The sequence below is a fragment of the Nylanderia fulva genome, unplaced genomic scaffold, assembly GCF_048542155.1.
Source record: "Nylanderia fulva isolate GAGA-0341 unplaced genomic scaffold, ASM4854215v1 Scaffold211, whole genome shotgun sequence".
Taxonomy (NCBI): domain Eukaryota; kingdom Metazoa; phylum Arthropoda; class Insecta; order Hymenoptera; family Formicidae; genus Nylanderia; species Nylanderia fulva.
In genome coordinates, this window is record NW_028190277.1 from 55,855 (window position 1) to 78,556 (window position 22,702).

The 22,702-nt window shown below is 32.9% G+C and overlaps 2 protein-coding genes across 2 annotated transcripts; one reads left to right on the plus strand and one right to left on the minus strand.

Moving 5' to 3' along the window:
* Positions 1 to 3,633: 3,633 nt before the first annotated feature.
* Positions 3,634 to 8,557, plus strand: LOC114930394 (tubulin gamma-2 chain). The gene is made up of 9 exons (XM_029302157.2): positions 3,634 to 3,786; positions 4,068 to 4,270; positions 4,341 to 4,487; positions 5,031 to 5,167; positions 5,232 to 5,538; positions 6,615 to 6,746; positions 6,895 to 7,077; positions 7,186 to 7,414; positions 7,491 to 8,557. Exons 1-8 carry the CDS (start codon positions 3,738 to 3,740, stop codon positions 7,387 to 7,389), a joined length of 1,362 nt encoding a protein of 453 aa, XP_029157990.1. The 5' UTR covers positions 3,634 to 3,737; the 3' UTR covers positions 7,390 to 7,414; positions 7,491 to 8,557.
* LOC114930395 (tRNA (adenine(58)-N(1))-methyltransferase catalytic subunit TRMT61A-like) lies at positions 7,201 to 10,359 on the minus strand. The gene is made up of 4 exons (XM_029302158.2): positions 9,781 to 10,359; positions 8,815 to 9,087; positions 8,190 to 8,359; positions 7,201 to 7,873 (listed from the first exon to the last, which is right to left on the minus strand). The coding sequence occupies exons 1-4, from the start codon at positions 10,133 to 10,135 to the stop codon at positions 7,739 to 7,741; spliced, it is 933 nt and encodes a 310-aa protein (XP_029157991.2). The 5' UTR covers positions 10,136 to 10,359; the 3' UTR covers positions 7,201 to 7,738.
* Positions 10,360 to 22,702: the final 12,343 nt, after the last annotated feature.

Here is a 22,702-nt window from a genome sequence, read left to right on the forward strand (position 1 = left end):
AGGAGAGAATATACAAAACACTTGCATTTATTTATTTATTTCCGTAGAGGGGTTAAAGGATTATTGAAACAGAGAGAAAGATGAGAGCGGCCAGGCCGGCGTTTTGGCTGTTACCGTTTTTACGGGACTGCTTGAAGCGCCCCTCGCACCCGTTTTCAATATCGGAACTAACTGCACACCCATTTTCTGGCAGGGTCGATAAAATTTGTATTTGGTGCGAGTCCGTGCTACGCCCATAATTTTCGTGTTAACACAGTATCACGTATTCATTCTGTATATGTGCGATCTGTTCTCTTTATATATATATATATATATATATATATATATATGTATTTATATAATTTGTATAAAAACTAAAATATAATTATTAAAATATATATATATATATGTGTAATGAAATATATAAATCTTGTTTTAATTAAAATAAAAAGAACGATTAATTGTTCGACCACTTGGATTTTGGAATGTAATTTTTAATATATATTATATTATATTTAATATTTATCGCCGCTTCTATTAATATGAAGTGCAATGTCAACGTGCAATAATGTACAATTATTTAAAGTTTCCATGCCTAATGTATCATGCCGGTATAAAAGAACGTCAAGTAGCATGCGTAGCCGAGCGACTAAGATGACGAGCTGAAATCGTGGACATTTCAAGTTCAAACCCCTGCCTTTTTCAGATTTTTTTTTCCCTTTTTTCAACTAAGTTATTATGTGTAAGAATAATCAATATATCATTATTTGATAATTTTTTTTGTAATGGAACAAAATAAATTATTTTTTAATTCTGCAAGGAATTTAATTATTAATGCAAACGCCCACACACATAATTTAGATATTCAATTTTTTTTAGTTCAAATGTTTCTTGCAATCTGTATACGACAATCAGTCCACTCGCTATGCCACAGATTCCATCGCATAATACGCTCAGAGTTATAATACGATAGAGATCGCTTTTTTTCGCTGTTTTTCCTTGAAATAAATAAATTTTACGTGTTGTGTACGCGTGTTTAGTATAATCTCTAAAAACTCACCTTTAAAAAAAGGTAAAAAAAGGCGACCAGTTCAGGACACGCCATTAACAAAAATTATTTATTGCAAACCCATGTAGAATCCTATCCTATTGCAAACTCATGTAGAATCCTATGAAAACTTAATCATTGCAAACCCATGTAGAATCCTAGGCAAAATTAACCATTGCAAACCCATGTAGAATCGTACCCATTGCAAACCTATGTGGAATCCTATGAAAAATTAACCATTGCAAACCCATGTAGAATCCTATGAAAAATTAACCATTGCAAACCCATGTAGAATTGTATTAAAAATTATCCATTGCAAACTTATGTAGAATCCTACATTGCAAACCCATGTACAATAGAATTGTATGAAAAATTATCGATTATAAACCCATGTACAATCGTAACAAAAGTAATGAAATAAAAAAAAAATTGCGACAAGTGAAAGTAGAAACTTGTACCAGTGGAAAATTAAAGTTGCAGACATATATATAGTCGTATAATGAATCAGTAAAAATTTAAATTTGCAAATGTAGAATCGTACTATAAAAAAACTTATCTTTTAAAAAAAAAAGATAAACAAGATGCCAAGTCCATTAATATAAAATAAAAAGAAATAAAAAAATTGTAGTTAAAAAAACTGGGCGCGCTGCTAAGTTTCAAAATTACAATGCACCTTAAAGTAACATTAATTAATTTAAACACAAAACATATTTTAACTGCAATGAGTTTAAAAATAACAATTTAATTTTAATATCATTAGAATATTATTTAGCACCTTAAAGTAACATTAATTAATTTAAACACAAAACATATTTTAACTGCAATGAGTTTAAAAATAACAATTTATATCATTAGAATATTATTTAGCAGTGCGCCCAGTTTTTTTAACTACAATTTTTTTATTTCTTTTTATTTTATATTAATGGACTTGGCATCTTGTTTATCTTTTTTTTTTTTAAAGATAAGTTTTTTTATAGTACGATTCTACATTTGCAAATTTAAATTTTTACTGATTCATTATACGACTATATATATGTCTGCAACTTTAATTTTCCACTGGTACAAGTTTCTACTTTCACTTGTCGCAATTTTTTTTTTATTTCATTACTTTTGTTACGATTGTACATGGGTTTATAATCGATAATTTTTCATACAATTCTATTGTACATGGGTTTGCAATGTAGGATTCTACATAAGTTTGCAATGGATAATTTTTAATACAATTCTACATGGGTTTGCAATGGTTAATTTTTCATAGGATTCTACATGGGTTTGCAATGGTTAATTTTTCATAGGATTCCACATAGGTTTGCAATGGGTACGATTCTACATGGGTTTGCAATGGTTAATTTTGCCTAGGATTCTACATGGGTTTGCAATGATTAAGTTTTCATAGGATTCTACATGAGTTTGCAATAGGATAGGATTCTACATGGGTTTGCAATAAATAATTTTTGTTAATGGCGTGTCCTTAACTGGTCGCCTTTATTTACCTTTTTTTAAAGGTGAGTTTTTAGAGATTATACTAAACACGCGTACACAACACGTAAAATTTATTTATTTCAAGGAAAAACAGCGAAAAAAAGCGATCTCTATCGTATTATAACTCTGAGCGTATTATGCGATGCAATCTGTGGCACAGCGAGTGGACTGATTGTCGTATACAGATTGCAAGAAACATTTGAACTAAAAAAAATTGAATATCTAAATTATGTGTGTGGGCGTTTGCATTAATAATTAAATTCCTTGCAGAATTAAAAAATAATTTATTTTGTTCCATTACAAAAAAAATTATCAAATAATGATATATTGATTATTCTTACACATAATAACTTATTTGAAAAAAGTGAAAAAAAAATCTGAAAAAGGCAGGGATTTGAACTTGAAATGTCCACGATTTCAGCTCGTCATCTTAGTCGCTCGGCTACGCATGCTACTTGACGTTCTTTTATACCGGCATGATACATTAGGCATGGAAACTTTAAATAATTGTACATTATTGCACGTTGACATTGCACTTCATATTAATAGAAGCGGCGATAAATATTAAATATAATATAATATATATTAAAAATTACATTCCAAAATCCAAGTGGTCGAACAATTAATCGTTCTTTTTATTTTAATTAAAATAAGATTTATATATTTCATTACACATATATATATATATATATATTTTAATAATTATATTTTAGTTTTTATACAAATTATATAAATACATATATATATATATATATATATATATATATATATATATAAAGAGAAAAGATCGCACATATACAGAATGAATACGTGATACTGTGTTAACACGAAAATTATGGGCGTAGCACGGACTCGCACCAAATACAAACTTTATCGACCCTGCGATATTGAAAACGGGTGCGAGGGGCGCTTCAAGCAGTCCCGTAAAAACGGTAACAGCCAAAACGCCGGCCTGGCCGCTCTCATCTTTCTCTCTGGTCCGAGTTAGTACAGACACACACTAAAAATGACGTTTTACCTCGCTGAATGTGGATGTGGCCACGTAGTTTCAAGCGGCTGTCAAATGGACGTAGAGGCGCTGCTGTACAGAAGCGAAAAGCAATCCTAAGAAAATCACCGGAGTGGCCTCTCTCAGGTTTTTCTCTGGCTGAATCTGTATAGTTGTGTTGTTGTGTTTTCGTATCAAGTTGAAATAAAGTGATTTATATTGAATTGTTTAAACGTCAAAATGCCGTGCGAAATGATAACTTTACAGCTTGGCCAATGCGGCAATCAAAGTATTATATGTTATTTTGCTCCATAATTTTACGTTTTATAATTTTCTAATACAAAAACATACTATTTGGGTATTTCCAAATATGAAAATAATATAAATATTTCTATTTCCTTTTACATTATGTTTCAATTTTATAATTTTAATATATTTATCTTTTATTATAATTTAGAATATTACAATAATATAATAATATAACAAAAATTTATAATATTATAACATGTTTTTTCCTTACAATGAAAAGAACAGAATAAATATTTCATATATTATATTTTTTCTTAATAGTTGGATTTGAGTTTTGGAAGAGATTATGTGCAGAACATGGAATTAGCCCAGAAGGAATCTTGGAGGATTATGCAATAGATGGAACGGACAGAAAAGATGTCTTTTTTTATCAATCAGATGATGAACATTATATACCACGAGCTGTACTATTAGATTTGGAACCCAGAGTAATTCATACTATTATGAATTCTCCATATTCGAAGGTAATCATTTTTATTCATTCTTGTTTTTTTATTATTTTGTAATTCATATACATTTTTTAAATTGTTATAGCTGTACAATCCTGAAAATATCTATTTATCAAAACATGGCGGTGGTGCTGGAAATAACTGGGCATCAGGGTATCATCAGGGTGAAAAGTTACAGGAAGAAATCTTTGATATATTGGATAGAGAAGCTGATGGCAGTGATAGTTTGGAAGTAATTATTTTTATTTTTTTATATTTTATCATTAATATATGATTTTAATCTGATATTTATAATAAGCATATTAAGGCTTATACAAATTCTGCTAGAAAATGGGCTAGAAAAGAACCAGGTGCAGAGATTGGACAAATTGTGAATTCTTTATTTAATTTGAACATCTTGGTCTTCCTTTTAGATCATCTACAGCAAATTGATTAGCAAAAAAAAAAAAAATCACGTATCTTGGTTACATTTCCGCTTTATATCTTTGATAAATCTTCAAACTGAGATGCAGAACAAGGAATGAACATTCTGATCTTAGTGATGTATGTAAACTACTGATGCTTAAAATATAAATTTTCTACTGAAGATGATCTAAAAGAAAAGGAATTGACTAAAATGCTCAAAACAAAGAAATATTTGAAAACAAGTTTGTTGGCTCTTATTCATTTAGTTCTTATCTGAATTTCTATGAAAAAAAATTAGTGTTACTTTCTTGTCATATAGTTATAGTGTTACAATTTTTAAAATACTATTGAAGGATTTTGTCTTGTATAGGGTTTTGTTTTGTGCCATTCAATAGCAGGAGGTACAGGTTCTGGCATGGGATCTTTCATGTTAGAATCTCTTGCTGATAGATTTCCTAAGAAATTAATCGAGACATATAGCGTCTTTCCAAATCAAGATGAGATAAGGTAACTATCTACTAAAAAAAAACATTTGTGTTTAATATTTACATGTATCAAATTTTTGTTATAGCGATGTTGTAGTACAGCCATATAATTCATTGTTAACATTAAAAAGGTTGACTCAATGTGCAGATTGTGTGGTGGTTTTAGATAATACTGCTTTGAATAGAATTGCCACAGATAGATTACATATTCAGAATCCCAGTTTCACGCAAATTAATAAATTCGTTTCGACAATAATGTCCGACAGTACAACCACTTTGAGATATCCTTCGTACATGAATAATGATTTAGTTGGTTTGATTGCACCGCTCATACCAACTCCTCGCTTACATTTCCTAATGACTGGATACACTCCGTTTACAACCGATCAAGAGGTGAGTAATGATCAGAATTCAGAATTTATCATCTCTTATGGCTAGCAAGTAAAAGTTTTACTATTCTTGATACTATTCTTGATGTTTTCTTAGAGTAAGAAAGTCAAAAAATGGTGACTTTTGAACCTTGCTAATGATTTATCTGCATAAAAATTTCTTAATTATATACATATATTGAAGTTATACAGGATGTTCTGCAACGTGATGTTCGTACTGAAACTGTATATTCTTGATATCATTCTAAGTTGAAAAGTCTTAATATACATATGCCCTAAAGTCGATTGTTTTAAAGTTACAGCAAAAAATAAAATTGCATAAAATAAGAACAGTATTATTTATTGAAGATAATATTATTAATTGAACGATAATATTAAATAATAATTAACTACTTTATAAATTGTGCAGTAAGGTAAGTCATAAAAATTCTTTTCTTGCAGTACTATGGTAAAGTAAGGTATACATTGAATTGTTGAGATATAAGCTTTCTGCATGCTAAACAGTAATCGAAAATCGAACTTTCGCGACAGGCATTATAAAAAACAATTGCTTGCGTTGTCATAGTAAAAAAATAAATAAGTAAATAATTAAAAATTATAAATAAATAAGTAAATAATTATTTTTGCTTTTCGCTATAACTTTGAAACAATTGACTTTAGAGCATATGTGCATTAAGACTTTTTGACTTACATTTAGAATGAAAACACCAAGAATACACAGTTTCAGTATGGACACGTTACGGGACACCTTGTATATTATATATATACACACACACACACACACACACACACACACACACACACACACACACACACACACACACACAAACAAAACACACACACACACACACAAAACACACACACACACACAGAGGGTGAGCCATTTTAATCAATACACGTAAATATTTCGTAAAGCAAGAGAAAAAAAAATGTTTTATACAAAAGTTGTAGAGCTCAGAGGGGAGACACTTGATCTTAATCCTGACCTTGACAAAATAAAAATTATATTTATACAATATTGCTAATTATGACTAAATTTTATAATTATGATATTTTCATAAAGATATTGTTTACAAACAGGGCACATCTGTAAGGAAAACATCCGTTTTGGATGTAATGCGACGATTACTGCAACCAAAAAATATGATGGTTTCCACAGCATTAGATAGAAATGCATCTCATTGTTATATATCTATCTTAAATATAATTCAGGTATTTCCTAAATTTATTATGTTTATGCTCACAAAGTCTATTTTAGAACTTTAAAATATAATTTACAATTGATTATCTTAAAATTTACTTAAAAATCAGACATACGAGTTATAAAACACATGGTAAAAGATATAATACACTCACATAGGGTGAAATAGATCCAACACAAGTGCATAAATCTTTACAAAGGATTAGAGAACGGAAACTTGCACAGTTTATTCCTTGGGGTCCAGCTAGTATACAAGTAGCTCTTTCAAGAAAATCTCCTTATATACAAAGTACACATCGCGTTTCTGGTTTGATGTTAGCTAATCATACTAATATATCGTCAGTGAGTATTTCATGGCCATTCAATAGCTATTAAAATAGATCGCAATATGTGATTTGCAATATTGATTGAAACTTATTGTTAATGCTAATAAACAAAAAATTTTTTTAGCTTTTTGACAGAGCCTTACAACAATACGACAAGTTGCGTAAGCGAGAAGCGTTTCTGGAACAATTTCGCAAAGAAAAAATGTTTGAAGATAATCTTGACGAATTGGATAATTCGCGGGAAGTCGTAGAATATTTAGTAAAAGAATACCAGGCTGCAACTCGACTCGATTATCTTAGTTGGAATCCGAGCAAGACGGATACATAAAATATCTAACAAACGAATAAAAAATGTGAGTGACAATTTTTTCATATTTTATAATTGCATTGTTCTCTCTGTTTATTTCATTACTTTAATATTTATTTCAGGTGACGATACATGTTTTCTAAAAATCTATTACAATAGTAATCTTAGAAAAAATATTCAACTTTAAAAATAAACAATTCTCTGTAGCTTTAAAATTCTGAAATTTTGAATGATAGTGAATCTCATAAATTCTATTTATCTGCTACTTAATGCTTATCACGTGTTCTAGTTTTATATTTCATCAATTATTTGCTTATCTTGATTTGATTCTTTATATGCTTAATAATTCCTTTATATTTTCATATTAATGTTAAGGAGGAAGAGTGGCGATTGTAATAAAGCCTGTATGACCAGGTAATGACTGAACGTGACTGATTGTAAGAAGTTTTTCTTCTTGTTCCCTTTGTCTTTTTTCATTTTTTTGAGTCATGTCCTCATTTGTGTGCTAAAATTGAACAATTTAAAATTTTTCATGTTATTTATAGTATGCTATTTAAAAATTTAATTTTTTACCATCTTAAAATCTTATTTGTTAATAAATGTTAAAAGAAAAACATTAAAACAGAAAGTTATCCAAGAAAAATATTTAAAATGGAATTAAGTTTTTAAAAAAAATCTATATTTTGTACATTTCAATATTCTATCAAATTTAATATAGCATTTACATTGATATGTAAATGCTATATTAAATTCAATGCTAGATATAGACTACTTCAGCTTTTATTTTGTCTCAGAAATAATAAATAATAAAATATACAAACCTTGTATTTCAAACACTCAAAATCTAATATTGGCAATGATCTGTATTGAACATTCATTTCTTTTTGCAAACATTCATATGTATTTAATTCTACGAATCCTTTACAAATAAGATTTGCACAGGTGCGTTGAACCTGCTCGATGCAAGGAGAAAAAGAACAAAGTTTTCCACCTGTTGGATAACAATCATTGAGTTACACATTATGTATAATATAGAACATAACTTTTGCACAATGTATATGGTGTCTCTTTAAACATATTTGTGAATTGTAATTTTTACTATTTATATATAATTTTCAAAAGTAATATGTAATAGCTTGAGGTACAGATATTCAGTCTGGAAAATAATAAACAATGCAAACTATTTTTACTTTTATGGTGTTATATATGATCTTATAGCTATTAATAAAAAAAAACCCAATCAGCAGTATATCATATTTCAACGTGTAATTTTTATTTGTGTATTTTTTCCGTGATCTTTATTTATTATTTTGGTCTGAAATTTTTTTGACGGTAGTGTATAATTTCTATGTAAATTAAAATATTTTTGTTATAAGAACTATTTATCATAGTGATATCAATGTTTTTTGCAAATAATAATAATAACTAAAAATTAAAAGGTCTCACCTGTTCGTTTTAAAGCAACAGTAGCATGTTCTATGGTTAACCATGGATGCGGAAGATCCAGAAAGATTGCATCAACTTTGTGCTTCAGTTCTTCTCCAAATCCTTCTAAGCAAACATCCCTTTTTTTCAAAGTTACAAACTCACTTAGGCCATGTCTATCAAATTCTGCGCTAGCAATAGATACACGCTGCACATGAAAATCAAAAGTATATAAATGACCATTTGGACGTACTACTCGTATTAGAGAATGTGATAGTGAGCCACTACCTGTACCTGAAATAGATTATGAAAAGTATGAAGTTTAATCGAATTAATTATAGCCAACATTGAGTAATATCCAGATACATTTTGTGTTCCTGAGATATATTCTAATTGAAGTATTTGTATTTGGAATTGTATTTAGATACAAAACATAGTATTTGAATCGCTTTTCTCAGATACATTTTCTGGTATATCTTCACATTTTTTTTTAAATTGACTAATTCTTTAAATTTTTAAAAGATCAAGCTTATGTAGAAACTGTTGGCAATGCTATCGGAGATATTCTCTCTTAATTGTCAGATAAGTAAAAAGATATGGCATCAATATATTGGACATTTTTCTTATAAACATGAAACATGCTAAGACTAATAAATGTAAATAAAAAATATTAATAAATGAAAGATTTATTCAGTATATTTTGTGCATATTACCATTATTGTGATAAAATATAGTTTAAAAGTATCTGATATATATCTGAGATATTTTCAAACTACCTGAGTATCTGTATCTATATACATTTTAATTTGTGTATTTGTATTTGTATGTACCCAGGTAACAAATTGACATCATTAAACGTCAAAATGACATCAAATGACGTAGTGACGTCAGTTTGCTACTTGGATAGATACATTTTCTTACATTGTATCTGTATCTGTATCGAGATACATTTTAAATGTATCTCATCCATAATTAATTATAATATACCTGTTTCGATAATTATGCTGCCTGGTTTAAGTTCCATTAGATGTATAATGAGACTTATATCTGGACTGTAAATGATCTGTGTCCTATGGGGTAATATCATTGTCCAAAGTTCAGGTGTTGGTTGCAAAACATAGGCATAACCTCTGGTTAACTCCACTTTTGATCCGTATCTTTGTCCGACCAGCGAAATGACCTTCAACGCGCCATACATAGTTTGGAATACATTATCTACGAATTCTCCCTTCTTGCTAAAAATTTTTGCTTTAACTTCCAAAGGATGCATGTTGTTTGGATTGAGATATAAAATAACAACGTCTCCCTCTTCTATGACTTCCTTGGTTTTATTAAAACTCATTTTTTTAGAAATTGAACCACACAAATATATTCAAGTTTATCAATTCTATACTTCAAATTTAATCAGTTACACGCAACAGTAGAAAATTAAGAACGACAGTGCAACGTGGTCTCACAGATTTTCAACTTCTTTTTATGGCACGGAACCGCTTTCCTTCTTGCTTCTATGGGCGGTATTCATAGTCCATTCTTATATTTAAGATCGTTTTAAGACCTCGTTCAACCAATCAAGAGATGCTATGCAGCTATTTGATTGGTTAAACGAGGTCTTAAGACGATCTTAAATATAAGAACGAACTATCAATACCGCCACGTCCAGTCTGACGTCCCGCCATTTTTTCGAATCCATATTTTTGCGCAAAATAAGTATCTGTACTATCAATCAATAAATATGATTATATTCAACAATTTTATAATTTTTAAAAACTCCATATTCATCTCGACTAAAAGCCAAACGCGATGTTATTGCGACAAATTAAGATAAGAAAATTTTTTGGAAACTGAGGAATTTGAATCCTATGGTTGGGATCTCAGAAATTCCCCTTGTTCCTTCTCTAAACATCCCCTGTAAGAAAAAGACGAGAAAAATATTGGTCCAAAAGTCGGCTGAATCGGGAATCGAACCCGAGACCTTCCGCTTGCCGGGCGACTGCTCTTCCAACTGAGCTATTCAGACACTTACAAATCAATATTTTTCTCAATGTTTATAACCCCCCACCCCCCCACCAAGGCGTCGTACCTGGTCCAAACGCAACAAATATTAATAAGAATATTTGTAAGTCAGCTCTCCAATTGTTTTTAAAAACTCCATATTCATCTCGACTAAGAGCCAAACGCGATGTTATTGCGACAAATTAAGATAAGAAAATTTTTTGGAAACTGAGGAATTTGAATCCTATGGTTGGGATCTCAGAAATTCCCCTTGTTCCTTCTCAACCGATTCAGCCGACTTTCGGACCAATATTTTTCTCGTCTTTTTCTTACAGGGGATGTTTAGAGAAGGAACAAGGGGAATTTCTGAGATCCCAACCATAGGATTCAAATTCCTCAGTTTCCAAAAAATTTTCTTATCTTAATTTGTCGCAATAACATCGCGTTTGGCTCTTAGTCAAGATAAATATGGAGTTTTTAAAAACAATTGGAGAGCTGACTTACAAATATTCTTATTAATATTTGTTGCGTTTGGACCAGGTACGACGCCTTGGTGGGGGGGTGGGGAGTTATAAACATTGAGAAAAATATTGATTTGTAAGTGTCTGAATAGCTCAGTTGGAAGAGCAGTCGCCCGGCAAACGGAAGGTCTCGGGTTCGATTCCCGATTCAGCCGACTTTCGGACCAATATTTTTCTCGTCTTTTTCTTACAGGGGATGTTTAGAGAAGGAACAAGGGGAATTTCTGAGATCCCAACCATAGGATTCAAATTCCTCAGTTTCCAAAAAATTTTCTTATCTTAATTTGTCGCAATAACATCGCGTTTGGCTCTTAGTCGAGATGAATATGGAGTTTTTAAAAACAATTGGAGAGCTACTTACAAATATTCTTATTAATATTTGTTGCGTTTGGACCAGGTACGACGCCTTGGTGGGGGGGGGGGGGGGTGGGGAGTTATAAACATTGAGAAAAATATTGATTTGTAAGTGTCTGAATAGCTCAGTTGGAAGAGCAGTCGCCCGGCAAACGGAAGGTCTCGGGTTCGATTCCCGATTCAGCCGACTTTCGGACCAATATTTTTCTCGTCTTTTTCTTACAGGGGATGTTTAGAGAAGGAACAAGGGGAATTTCTGAGATCCCAACCATAGGATTCAAATTCCTCAGTTTCCAAAAAATTTTCTTATCTTAATTTGTCGCAATAACATCGCGTTTGGCTCTTAGTCGAGATGAATATGGAGTTTTTAAAAACAATTGGAGAGCTGACTTACAAATATTCTTATTAATTTTATAATTATCTAACTTAGAATTAATCGATTTTCGTTATTATTTACTAACCACGCTAGGATCAGCCTTCCTGGTTTTAACCTGATGACTCAACCAATTGTACGCCGTCCTTAGACTCGTGGAAGTAACTAACCACTACTTCTTCTTTTTCTTCTTCTTTGTTGGCTGGAGCTATATAAACTTATACACCAATTTTAGACAATTTTGACGATTTAGACTTTTATATTTGTTGCTTCTTCAATACTCTTGGGCACCTTAGATGAGAAGTTATATTTTGACTCTAGATTGTTTCGTGAATTTGGATAATTCCTTATAGATTATGATCTGCTTCGAAAAGGCGAGGTGCGGGACGTCCAAGATAACAGTGGGATCATGAAGACAAACAGCCGTGATGAGTTTGTTGGAAGATACACAAAATTCAGGACGGTTGAAGAAAACATGGTTAAGGTCCTGGAATGGGTGACCATAAGAACATCTAGATGATTCAACTATATTTTTTCCCCAAAGGTGTCTACGAAGCGAGACATGATAAGATCTAATTCGGGAGATCATGACCACCAACTCTCTCGGTAGATCACGATCAACCAAGTTATATCACGGAGGAGAAAACACTGACTCGAACAGATTAAAATATCTAGCACCTTTGTATCTATTCTGCGTTAATAGAATGCTAATGGCATCCTCTTTCGCTTCTTTTTTGAATTTAGAATAAAGGTTTGTGTAATGGCATTTGCTAACCAGAAACGGATCAATAAGGTTCAAAGACTCCCTCGCCAACATGTCAACGTATTCATTACCTGCAATACCCTTATGACTAGGTATCCAGTATATTTTTATGTTCTTTCCAAGTTGCCTGCAAGAATATATTAGGCTCCTGATCTTTATAATTAAGGTATGAGTATTACCAGAAACCCTCGGATTCTGCAGGCAGGAAAGGACACTCAAGGAATCCGAAAAAATCACTGCAGTATAAATATTACTTAACAAGTTAAGAATGAGATTTATAGTATGAATTATGGCATATGCCTCTGCCTCGAATATTGAGCAGAAGTTATTAATGCGGGTTTTACTTTCCAAGCCAATATCCGGAGAGAAAACAGCATATCCTACTTTATTAGCGGTTTCATTACGAGAGCCGTCCGTATAAAAAACTGTACCAATTACCTCATGTCTGAGGAATCTCTCGAACATCTCCGGAATATTTTTTGCCTTTAGCAAGCGAAAGCCTACTTCAGAGTCCACAAACAACTCAACGTACCTGATATCATAAGGAAAGTCCAAGAATCCCGGAAGATTAAATGTCTCCACTTGGTCAAGCTCCTCCAAATCACGAAGAAAATTTTTTATTAAGGGACCAAAGCCCTTATCGTTATCATTCTGTAAACTTATGATGTCTCAAATGGTAACTCTAATAGGATGTGATAAGCGAGCGTTAATTCTACATAGAAATTTTCTGACTAGAAAATCCCATCTCGAGGAGAGGAGAAATTCGCCATTTATGTCCAATATAACGTTTGTAAGAGTAGTGCACATCATCCCTGAAACGACTCTCAAAGCTGCAAACTGAAGTCTGCATGCCTTAATATAAAGGCCAGGATCAAGTGGATGGAACACTGACATCCCCAATCCAAGAGGGGACGAATAAATCCTTTATAGATCATTAGCAAATTAGATGGATGTGCACCCCATCCAATTCCAGCGATAGCCTTGAGAATGTTAATCCTTTTAATGATCCTTTTTTAATTTATTAAAATGAGCCTTCTAATTAAGTTCGGTATCCAAATATACCCTCAAAAAACGCGTCTCCGAGGAGAAAGGTACAACATCGTCTCCCAGTCTGATGACAAATCTATTTCGCCTAATAAGTATACGCAAGTTATTATTCTTTAATTTAGAGAAGACTGAGCAAGCAGATTTCGCGGGAGCTATGCACAGACCCAGAATCTTGAAGAAAGAGTTAACTCTTTCCAGAGCAAGATTCAGAAGTTCACTTATAGACTCAAGCTCAGAACCTGAGCAATAAATAATTGTCATCAGCATAAGTGAGAGCCCTCACCCCCTTTGGCAAACACGAGCAAACCCCAGTTATGTATATATTAAATAGAGTAAGGCTGAGTATAGAGCCCTGAGGGAGACCCTTATACGTAAGTCTCCTTTTCAAGGCCACTCCCTCTGCAAAACCCGTATGACGGCATGTTACCATATCTTTAATAAACTTCAAAATCTTATTTGGAAGACCGCACTTCTCAATAATAAATACTAAAGACTCGGGAACAACATTGTCAAAGGCGCCTTCAAGGTCTACAAATACCACTCCGGTATACTCCCTGTTTAAATTCGCCCTCCGAATGTCAGTTATTAAAATCGAAACACTGTCCATACAAGAAAGTCCTCTCCTAAAACCGAATTGAAACTCCCGAACTACTTGATTATTTTCCACCACTCGAGACGCTTATAAACCTCTCAAAAATTTTGTGAAGATTGTTTGCAAGGGAAATTGGTTCCAGAGATCCCTTACCCCCCTGCTTAGGGATGAATACTGTAAAATATTTCCTCCACTTAGCCGGATATATACCTTTATTGAAGAAGGCATTAAAGATCTTGCGAATCAGAGCCAAAGTTTCAACAGGCATCATTTTTATGATTTTATTCAAGATTAAATCAGCTTGGTGAAGACTTCACCTTGAGGGATGACCTCAACTATCACCTCCCAGAACTCAGCCCGAGAGAAAGGCCTCAACATGTACGAACAGTCATTCTTTAAACAATTGAAATTGATGTTATTAAGTAATTGCCTATCACTGTATAAGGAAGGCAGAGTTGACGAAGATAGATAATTAAAATTTGATTACCTGTCTAATTAAAAATTATTCGACTTATGCCGTGTTTGATGTCATTTTATTTGCAAAAACCTCAATAATCCATTAAAATTATATTCAAACCGATGAAATGCAAAATACCAAAATTTTATTTTCTATAGTAACATGTAATATGAGACGAAAGATGATAGAAACGAAGAACGTGAAGAGAGAGACTTCGGAACTCTTTGATGATATGCCATCTCGCTAGCTCTTTACTCGTTCTCGCTCTCGCTTCGACGCTCGGGAATTCCCTATCTCTGCAATAATTGACGAGTTTAAATATCTTATATAATATATAAAAATCAAAACTTTTAATTTACATTTAATTGAGTCGAAAATAATTTTAATGGATTAATGAAACTTTTTCGATTAAAAGGACACCAAACACGGCATAAATCGGATAATTTTTAATTAGACAGGTAATTAAAAATCAAATCGGGTTCAATTCCTATCACTCACACAGTTTTTTTTTCATTTATCTAAATTAGAATATTTATTTATGTAAAATAAAATTAATTTAATAATTTTGTTTTTTCTTTTTGCACTTGCAATTTTTTTTATACAGATACACAGCTCGATAATTTTTATTTTACATAATCTTATTTTATACATTGTACCTAATATAAAATAAAGCAAATAAAACGTTATATTGCAAAAGTTAAAATAAAAGTTAAAAAAATATTAAAAATTAATTGTTTTACATAATTAAATATTCTAATTTGCATAAATGAAGAAAGTGTCAGTGACAGGAATTGCACCCAAGTCAACATGATAACCGCGGACTTTATAGTGTGTATGTACTACTCCGACTTCTCGAAAATCAATTTAACCGAGCCGAATATAAAAATTGCTATATATTTATATAAATTGAGAGTGTCAAACAGGCAATAAGAGCCAAATCGCTTGTAGAGAGCTGTATATATAATCTCTTGTAGAGATTATTCCAATTTTAAATCTTGGCCGTGTCCAAGTAAAATTTAGTGCCTTGTGCACAGGTTTTAATCCTAACGAAAAAAATTTAGTTTCTCGTTGGAATAACGCACTGTCATCTGCGATTTCGCTCTTATTGCCTGTTTGACACTCTCAATTTATATATATATTTATATTACAGAGCCTTGGTAAATTCTTAATTGCTATATATTGTTTAAATTAATTTTTCTTGAAAATAATTAATTGTAAGGTTTACGCCCTATCCTTTTACTGGCAAAATATTTTTATTCCATCTCAAATATTTATAGTAAGTTATCTCTATATATGACTTTTGAGCTGGAAAATAAATAATAAAATATTTTAATAAAAAGAAAATTGAAAAGATGTGTACATAATTTTTTGATATATTGCCTATAAAGTCAACGTTATAAAAATTATAACCCTCCAATTACGCGAACGCTACGCGCGAAAGGCAAAACCTTGTGCCTGCGGCCGCACGAGTTCACGAGACGCATCGGTGAAGTGAGACAAACCCAGAGCCATGGATCGTTGGTCCTTGTCTGACTCAGCTGTTTGGTTCTCAACTTGGTTCTTAGCTGAATAGTTCGGACATGAATCATATCGCGGAATCGAACTATTTACAATACTTTTTACCGAGCGTCACGACGTAGTTTATATCTACTTTGTCAAGGGGCGCACTAGTACACGCGGCCGCTGAATCCCGGTGGCCGCTCTCAGATTTCTTCTGGACATATAGCATGGGTCGCGCGATCCGTGGAAAAAGAGCATGTGGTCGTTAAAAATGAGAGAGATAGAGAGTGAAGACGGCCAACTCCATCTCTTTCTAGTGTTATGATTGGTACTGAATAGAAAAGGATAGAGATGGCCGTCTTCGCGTTCTATCTCTCTCACTCTGGACGACCATTTTTTGAGAGCAGATGGCGCAGTCCATTCTAAATAGGTCTGTTCTTTTCAGCTGAACTGGCTACACTAGTTCAGAGGTTATCTTTTTCCTTTCAATGTCGAGCAAAAAGGACAACCTCTGAACTAGTGCAGTCAGTTCAGCTGAAAAGAACAGGGTATCGATTCTGTAACTTTTTCTAAAGTAAAAACGTAAAAAGTGAAAATTTTCCGCCAATCGCACATCAATTTCATTTTAAAATCAATGCATAATTGGTGGAAATTGTTCACTTTTTACGTTTTTACTTTAGAAAAAATTACAGAATCGATACCCAAACCTTATGTTTATGAAAGGAACCGACTCGCACATTCGTATTAACTATGCTTTTCAGCAAGGAAGACACAAATAGACATTGTGTAACACTAGTGTAACACAATTGAGCACAAAGCGCAAGACTTAGCTAAAGAGCTAAGTAAGGTTGTGTTATATTGTGTAATAGTAGAAAAGCGCACTTGTGTCGCACACAGTGTGACTTTAGGTCTGTTCTTTTTAGCTGAACTGGCTACACTAGTTCAGAAGTTATCTTTTTTGCTCGACATTTGAAGGAAAAAGATAACCTCTGAACTAGTGTAGCCAGTTCAGCTAAAAAAACAGACCTTTTGTGTTGCCTGTGTTGTTTGCTGAAAAGCACCCTATACCACAGATTAATAGACAGATCGCCAAAGGCCTGTCCTAAAGAAGAGACCGCCATCTTCGTGCGATAGACTTTGCCCCTTACCGACACACTTTGCCCCTGGTTCGAGTCCGTGCTAAATTTGTTTGATTTTACCGACAGACTCTGCCCCTGGTGCAAAGTCAGGCTAATTGATCATGAGACCAATTTGAGAGATTTGGCCCCCGTTGTGTGTGTGTGTGTGTGAGAGAATTTTACATATGCATATATATATATATATATATATATATATATATATTTTAAGTCTTGCAAATATCCAAGCAAATTTTTCGTACCTCGTGTACATTTTTTAGTTATATCAGAAAATTAAATTTCGATATAATACGCCTTACATCTCACATCTCGCATACGGCTTACATATAGCTCATTTATCTTTTATACTTTATTTTAATAAGAAGCCCTAAAGTAATTTTCTTTAATAAAATTTAATTAAAAATTTTTGAACACCGTGTTATCACATTTAAAATCATGATTATTTAAATAAAAACACATTTCATGTGTAAAAAATATATTTTTAATATTTAATATATATATATATATATATATATTTAATATTTAATATTTAATATATATATATATATATAATATTTAATATATATATATATATTAAATATTAAAAATATATATTTTTTACACATGAAATGTGTTTTTATTTAAATAATCATGATTTTAAACGTGATAACACGGTGTTCAAAAATTTTTAATTAAATTTTATTAAAGAAAATTACTTTAGGGCTTCTTATTAAAATAAAGTATAAAAGATAAATGAGCTATATGTAAGCCGTATGCGAGATGTGAGATGTAAGGCGTATTATATCGAAATTTAATTTTCTGATATAACTAAAAAATGTACACGAGGTACGAAAAATTTGCTTGGATATTTGCAAGACTTAAAATTGGGATTAATGCTCAATTCTATATTAATTAAATTTCGATATAACACGTCTTACATCCGCGCACGGCTCACATATAGCCCATCTATTTCTTAGTGCAATTTTTAAGTTCTTTATTTTTCCCAAAGTTCACCTTTTTACGTTATCAAATATTTTTGATACATATTTTCAAGAATTTTGTATTTTTATTTACCGCAGTTTCTTATCCAAATGTAAAATCTTTTATCGCAGTCTATGGAAAACTGAAACAATTTACAATTTTATGATGATATTATTATTACAATTTCTATATATATGCATATCTGTCAAATATCGTGATTTATTTTATATTATTATTATCTATTTTAATAAAAAAAACACTTGCAATAATTGAAAATAAACCACCTGCCGCGAACGGAAAATACCAAGAAAGCACGCAATTTCCGCGAATCTTGTAATTTTTTTGAAGAATCAACAATTTCAACGAAATTGTAAATTCTTCGAATCACTGCACAAGTATAATTCACACTAATAATTTTCAGTAACTACGATAAAAAATCGTATACTGAAAACTGCAAGCAAAAGTGCAATGGGAATAAGAATAAAGTCTGTGATAAAATTAATTGGCAATAGAAAATTAATAATTTTCAAATAGAAAAATCTTGAAATTACCGAGGATCACAAATAATAAAGTAAAAATATTAAATAATCCATGTTTTCGAATTTTGCTCACGGAGAGGATCTTTAAAACAAGACTTTTAGAAAAAGAACCTTTAAAATATAAAGAGGTGAAAACGTTGGAAAAATTAAAGCGCGCGTTTAAACAGATAAACGCAATGAAATAAATACGCAATTGTTTTTACTCATTGCTGTAAGCTTACAAGCTTCTGGCGTTCTCGAGTGGCCACGTCGCGACCGTGTCACAGAACGAATTCCCATTGTGCTTTCGTTTGCGATTTTCAATATCTTACGTTTTTTTTCGTTATTATTGAAAAATATTGTGAATAGTGTGACGTGTGTGCAGTGATTCGATTTTACGAATCTACAGTTTTAACGAAATTGTAGTTTTAATAAAATCACGAGATTCGCAGAAATTCGCGGAGATAGTGTGCTTTGTCAGCGTTTTCTATTCGCGGCCGGTGATTTGTTTTCGATTCTTGCAGGTATTTTTCGTGGATCAAAATGGATAACAATAATGTGAAGAAAATAACGATATTCGACAGATGTGCATACAAAGACTAATAATATTAAATTAGACAACTGTAAATTGTTTCGTTTTCCACGGAAGACTGATGAAAGATTTGATATTTGGATAAGAAACTGTGGTAAGTAAAAATACAAAATTTTTTTCTTCTTTTTTTATGTTTTATTGGCCTTTGCTGACCTGAAATTAGAAGTCTTATCTTGTCGATTATTGATCTTCAATTAACAAAATTCTCGAAAATATATAAAATATTTGACAACAAAAAAATTAATTTTGTGAAACATAAAGAAACAATTGTCTTAAAAATTTCAAGTAACATTATTTAATGAAATTTAATTACATTTTTTTAAAAGTATATTATCAAGGAAAGGTCGTGGTTGACTCTTCACCGATCTCTTTTTTGTGATAAATTTGTATTAAAATTAAGTTGATCTGTGTTCGAGATTTTCTCTTATAAATTTCTTGCAAATTAACAATTGCATCATCGCACGTTGAAGAACAAAGGGTTGAACGGGATATATAATGAGAGCTGATGCTGCTGCCGGGTCATAGTATGGTGACCACGAGAGCGCACGCTTAAATTTGGTCTGCAAGAAAAAAAGTTTAGTGATCACAAGTAGTAATACAGTGTGAAAAAGTGACAAATAAAAATGGAGAACGCGGAGAATGTTGAGCGCGACCTGTTGGAGCGTTCCCGCCAAGTCGCCACCTTGGGCGAATATTTCGAATGGCTGCATCTATGTCTCTCGATTGGACATAGGCAATCTCTGGTGACGAGAATAGCGCGACTCGAGGGTGCAAAGGTGCGCTTGCAGAGACGGTATGTTAGTGGATCCATGCCTGGATTCAGTGGCGGCGGCAATAACGCGCAAAGACTCGTTTGGCGCGAGATCGATACGGCGTTCGATAGCCGTATACTGACCGGTGTGGTAATTAATGCAGACTATATCGAACCGCGTTAATTTTTGGAAAATGCCGCAGACATTGTAGTGGAGAACGTGGAGAATGTGCTGCAGAAACACATCAGTGTGAAGGTGAACACTGTTTTCAATGGCGAGTTTGTGTCCGGTGACAAGCGCGCCAATAAAAATATCAACACGAGAAACTTTGAACTCTTTTGCACGTCTGATGTACGCGAGTGGTACGAGCACCGCGTTATCGAGCCCACGCTAGCATCGCTAGAAGAGTTCCAGGAACGCGATAGCGGCTGGGCATTGTCGCGGATAATAGATTTAACTGTGAATATCAACAAGTACAATTCAATGCGCGCGGGATGTCGTATCAAATTACCGCAAAAAATTGGTAATGGCAAAGAAAGCGGTTGTTATCAACGGACAATGCGTGTTTTGCATGATCAGTGGTGGCCGCTCTTTACCCCGCTGATATACATGTGGATCGGGAATTCTTCTATCCGCATTACACCACAGTGCTGAATCTCCAAAACATTGAGTTTCCAGTGACTGTGAATCAAATAAAAAACTTTGAACTGGCAAACGACATCTCCGTAAACGTGTACATCATCGACAACGAGAACATCGTTCCGTTACGTCTTTCGGAAAAAAAGAAAGACAAACACGTCAATCTGCTGTACGTTGAGGACAAACACAGAGTGGGGCATTTCACGTGCATAAAGAATCTGTTTTGCTTCGTGAGCTCGCAACTGAGCAAAAAAGCTCATAAAAAATTTATCTGCGATTGGTAAGTATATATTTATTAAACTTAAATTATATTAAAAAAAAATGGTTTTAATTAAAATTTTTAATATTTTCAGATGTTTACACTATTTCGGAGCGGCGGATAAATTGCAGGCGCATACGGAAGATTGCGGAAAACTAAACGACTGCGCTATCCGGTTGTCGAGCAACAAGAACAAGTGGCTTAGCTTCAAAAATTACACGAGAAAGGAGCGGCTTCTGTTCATCGTGTACGCCGATCTGGAGTGTGTTTTGGCAAAGACCGAAGATGCCAAAAATTATCAACACCATCAAGTATTCAGCATCGCGTATTACGTACAGTGTTCGTTTGACAATTCGTTATCCGCGTATAATTCCCGCCGTAGTGTCGATTGCATTGCGTGGTTCGCTGAACAGCTTAAAAATTTAGCAATCCGCGTAAAAAATATTTTAACGACCAATGTCCCCATGGTAAATTTAACGCCTGACGAGTGGTTAAAATTTCGCAGCGCGACACATTGTCACATTTGTGAGAAACCATTTGACGAAGACGATACACGTGTTCGCAATCATTGCCATCTCACCGGGCGGTATAGGGGTCCCGCGCACTCAAATTGTAACTTAAATTACAAAGAATCTTTTTGTATTCCTATAGTCTTTCACAATCTGTCCGGCTACGACGCGCATTTTATTATTGAGGACATAGCCACAGTGTTCGAAGGGGAAATCGAATTACTGCTGATAACGAAGGAAAAATATATATCATTCTTGAAAACTGTTAGATTGACGCAAGACAATAATTTGAAAAATTATATCAAATTACGCTTTATCGATTTGTGTAAATTTCTCAGCGCTAGTCTCGACAAACTGGCGTCTTTTTTGAATAAAGATAAATTAAAAATTTTACAATCGGAATTCCAAAATTTATTGGCAAATATGTTCAATTTATTGACACGGAAGAGCGTGGTTTCGTACGAATATATAGACTGCGTGGACAGATTGCAAGATACATGTTTATCGCCGCGTGAATCATTTTACAGCTCTCTGACTGGTGACACTGTATCCGAGAGTGATTACGCGCACGCCGAGAATGTCTGAAACAGATTCTTCCTTCGAACGTTAGGCGAATATAGCGATTTATATTAAAAAATTGATGTCTTGTTATTGGCAGACATATTTGAAAATTTTTGTGATAGTTGTATAAAAAGTTATGGACTCGACCCCGCGTATTACTAACTCTCCCCGGATATACATGGGACGCCATGTTAAAACACACAAATATAAAATTCGAATTATTAACAGATATTGACATGGTTATGTTTATCGAGCGGGATATACGCAGCGGTTTTAGTCAATGTTCAGGTCGATACGTGCATGCTAATAACAAATACATGCAATTGTACGATCCATCGAAACCCTCATCCTACCTAATGTACTTTGATGTGAATAATTTGTACG